General features: G+C 47.3%; 3 protein-coding genes across 3 annotated transcripts in view; all 3 read right to left on the bottom strand.

Annotated features, from left to right (window-relative positions):
• Nucleotides 1-880, bottom strand: part of FOXG_19840 (uncharacterized protein) — a gene marked incomplete at its 3' end in the record, with an annotated part of 1,290 nt that extends 410 nt beyond the window's left edge. The window contains exon 1 of the mRNA XM_018400118.1: nt 2-880. Within this exon, the coding sequence (XP_018245494.1) occupies nt 2-193 (192 nt within the window). The 5' untranslated portion in view covers nt 194-880. The remainder of the gene's footprint in view (nt 1) is intronic.
• Nucleotides 881-2,331: 1,451 nt separating this feature from the next.
• On the bottom strand, nt 2,332-2,460 carry FOXG_19839 (uncharacterized protein; the record flags this gene model as incomplete). The annotated part of the gene is made up of 1 exon (XM_018400117.1): nt 2,332-2,460. One exon carries the CDS (start codon nt 2,458-2,460, stop codon nt 2,332-2,334), a length of 129 nt encoding a protein of 42 aa, XP_018245493.1.
• Nucleotides 2,461-3,034: 574 nt separating this feature from the next.
• Nucleotides 3,035-3,257, bottom strand: FOXG_19838 (uncharacterized protein; the record flags this gene model as incomplete). Its single annotated transcript, XM_018400116.1, has 2 exons — nt 3,035-3,130; nt 3,183-3,257. 2 exons carry the CDS (start codon nt 3,255-3,257, stop codon nt 3,035-3,037), a joined length of 171 nt encoding a protein of 56 aa, XP_018245492.1.
• Between the last annotated feature and the right edge of the window lie 763 nt (nt 3,258-4,020).

The following is a 4,020-nucleotide window of genomic DNA, read 5'->3' as shown; positions in this document are numbered from 1 at the left end:
CTTCTGGTACAGTAGCTTCAATGTTACAACAACGAGGGACTCCCGGGGGACATTGGCGATAATGTACCCGCCAACGAGTCCCAAAATCATGGATGTGTGGACGGAGGGACGGAGGGACGATGTTGAAGGCCGTGCCCTTGCTCGACCCTATCCTGTCCTGACTGTCCTTTTGGTCTTGAGCCGTCATGCCCATGCCAGGGCATTAAAGACAGTTAATGTGGAATTTTGAGTGTAAGGACCTTAAAGGTACTGTAGGTAGAGTCGTACGTAGTACAGGCAGTGCAGTGCAATGCCGTACTGTACTCAGAAGTATAGTTCTCTCCTCCTGTCGGCCCAAATCCCAGATGTGCCCCCAATCCCCGTTAAAGGTACGGTACGGTACGGTACGGTACAGACGGACGGGGTTTTGTAAAGGATGCCCTGTCCTTGACGCTTCTGGAAGATTGAGAAGAATAAAGAGGGGGAGGGGGAGAAAAGAGAAGCCCAGGGAAGGGAAACCCTCCACTAACAGATAGAAGGGAAGGGGGGTGTATATCTTGGAAGATGGGGCCTTCTAAGGAAATCAGCCTAGGGATCGGTTCCAGCAACTGAAATGGGGGTTGTAGGCAGCGAACGACCGAGAAGCACAAGCAAAAAAATGTGAGTGAGTGAGTGAATGAGTGAGTTAGTGGTGGAAGGTCAGTCAGGTACCGAGACCGAATGACAAGGTAAGGATACGGTCCTAACCTTACCTCCACTATCACATTGAAATTCAATTAGACAGGATCGAATGGGGTTGGGAATGGGGATAACATGGACAGCAAGAGTTTAAGGTATCCACTGATGCAGGTACGTCGCCTTGTTTGATCGCGCTAGGTGCGGCCAATTACTGCGTGTCGGTTATGGACGACCGAACAGATTCAAACAGACAGAAAGAGAGAAAAAGAGGAATTGGGAAGAAAAAGAGACAACTCAATTTCAGAGGAGGGGAATGCCGGATTAATGAGGAGAATAATTCCCCAAGGTAAGATAACGCAAGTCAACCTGTTTAGCAACTAAGGCACTCCGTATCTATCTAAGGTATGGTGTGGCGAGGCTACAGTAGAATATTGTACCTACCTATACGAGTAAGGTAAGGTCAAGTAAAAGGTTAAACGACACCTCAAACTTGAGGGTAAGGCAGAAGCAGAAGCAGAAGCAGAATGACTCAAAGAATCCATGAGCAAAAAACAACTGATTTGGAATGGCAGGGCTTCGCTGAGGCACACCAAATCAAACCATAGGGCACCTGTGTCCTGGTTCTCGGGGCCAACCCAGCAGCGCCAGGATCATATTTCACAGTGGAGACCTCCACTACCTTACCCTCTAGGGCCGCTTCTAGGGGGGTGCAGCACTGAAAAAGACTGTGAACTGTCTTGGATTGGATTGGGCGTAAGCCGCAAAAGGGGAGCCAAAAAAGCTCGTGAAGTGGTGCTAGGCAGCTTCTGAAGGCCAGAGGCATGCATTCTAAAACTGCCCTTACGGAATCGATACCGAAAGTGCGGCAGATAAACCCAAAACCTTGGTCTAGACTCTAAGAGTTAGCACACCGGCCGTGCCGAGGCGAAATGCCTACTCTGAAATAGTGAGACTGCCTGGTGAGGTCACAGGTAGGTCTTGCTTCTGACCATCACGATCTGAAAGCTCCAGTTCAAAAAAAAAAAAAAAAAAAAAAAAGAAGAAGTAAAAAAAGGTGTGGTCCGGTAAAAAAACAACAACATGGAATTCTTGTTTTTTTCACGTCTTCGGAGTTTGTATTCATCCATTCATCCCTGAGTGTGATGTAAGAAGAAGCGGACCCCACCCCGCGGCGCGGGTAAGAAATCATACTCATCCAATGTCAAGATAGGATATTTACCGAAGGGGTAATGATCCTAGTGCAAGATATTCGACGTGTCGTAATTGGAGGGGACTTCTATACGCAGCACAGCAGGGAGTTTGGAAAAAGGTACCAAGTGCAGTTGAGATGTTCATCAAGAGACAACTAACTAAGTACCTAGACAGAACTAATAAAAACAAGCAAATTGAAGAGTGTTGATATAAAAGTGCGGCTTCGGAGAATAAACCAAGCCACCACAAACAAATATGGAAGGCACACGGTTTCAAATAAGTTGAAGCGTCAATCACTCTTGTCGTCTCTTTCCCCCGTGCATACGACTTACACATAGTTATTACCAACCGCCCGGGCCTCTACGCAAGGTTTTCGAATGGAACCTCCTCCACTGCAAAAGACGCCTGGAAACTCAGCCCTAAACCTCAAACATTGTCGCTAGGCGAACTTCACCATGTCAAAAGTCCATGATCCTGCAAACCCTAATGTTCCTTGCCCAAGAAATCATGCCACTGGAAACTCGCCGGAGCCTCCGACCACAACTCTGGTCCTGATCTGTGCTTCTGAGTCTGAGGCTGGGGGATCATCGTGATGAACTCAACTCCAGACATCCATGGAATATGATATTCGTGAACAGGGAACGATACGTAGGAAATAGCAGCCGGATGCAGTAATGAACTGACCGCTGTCCCTGTCATCAACCTAGTACCCAGTCGATCATCTGTTGGCGGTACTCTGGAAATCTCCCGTTCAAACAGCCATTATTAAATTTCATGTCCTGATTCTGATTGTCCAAGCACAACCAATACAAACAGCCGCCTCATCAACTTGTTATTTCGTTGAACGTACCGTACCAAATCGGCTTCTTTCCGGGGCTCGTGAAATAATAACCCTGCCGCTATGCCTGCCGCGCTTGAGCTTTTTGCTGTATCGTTTCTTACGGAATGTTTTTCGTTTTTAATGCCTTTGCGTTCAGACCCTCAATCACCACGATCAATTCCCATCCGAAACAACTTGTTGGTGCATGTTGGTCTCTCTTTTAGCTGTAGGGCCGTAAAACAACTTTAGAGTATAGCGGCCAATCATAGCTGAGGAATTAAGCTAGTTCTTTATGACAGCCGTTTTACCAACTCGCCTCTGTCTGTACCTTGTTCGAACAAGTTTGCCTAGGCATATGCAGTCTATTTACACCAGTAATGTTGCCGTGGTAAGATGGGCAGTCGGAGTTGTTGCCGCTGTTTGGCGGTCACTTATCCTAACAGTCTTGTCTATTATCATCTGCTACATTGGTCAGCTTTACGCTATCCCATCTGCTGCACCTTTTCGGATATACAGGCGAGCATTCGCTATTCACCCACGTTTGGCGGGGAGGCGTGGCTGAATACCCTTGCAACTCGTGGGCCCCCATCCCGATGCTGGATTCATGACGATGTTGAGCCTCACTCACTGTCCGCCCGCTTCAGTCCACTCTAGGTCGGTCGACCCGCCCCGTTTATTAGAGATATTAATGACATTTACACTACCTACGTATGGATCTAATTACGTTGTCCCGCATGTTTGCAGCGGCTTGTGGGGGTTTCTCGTCAGTGGTGATATTGCTCCCGAATATGTTCGTTTACTCAGACGAATGCTGACTTGGTATGACATGGTAAAGTCACATTTTGTCATTATAACATAATCCGGGTATTAACGAATTCTTACTTTTGTGTGTGTGTATGGTCTGATTCTGATTATCCCCTTTCAGCGAGGTGCACCGAGGCAAAGTGAAGTTGTTCTGGGCCTACTTCCCTTTTCGATCTGTGACTGATGGATGATCCCATACTCTCTCCTTCTCCATCCCCTCCTCCTCCACTTTCCACTTTCCGCTTACACGGATTGGAACATGAACCCAGGAAACCATTAACTTATTCATACCTGCCTTAGCTACCGACTGTTACCTTCCGTACCTTCCCACTCTGAATAGTTTGCTCAAGACCCTGTAATCGAAATCTCGTCTGTCACCCCTTTTATTTTATTTTTCATCGTATCTCAGAACTCTTTCTCTTAGCTTCTCCGTCTTCATCACAAACATCGACGTACATACCCACGCATCATCGTCAACCGTCACCTCCCGGTTGACAAATCAAGCAAGGATTACAGGGAAATGCCTGCCTGCATGTGCTGTAGTTCCC

This window comes from Fusarium oxysporum, chromosome 2 (assembly GCF_000149955.1).
Source record: "Fusarium oxysporum f. sp. lycopersici 4287 chromosome 2, whole genome shotgun sequence".
Lineage (NCBI taxonomy): Eukaryota > Fungi > Ascomycota > Sordariomycetes > Hypocreales > Nectriaceae > Fusarium > Fusarium oxysporum.
This window is presented reverse-complemented; position numbering and strand designations above follow the sequence as displayed.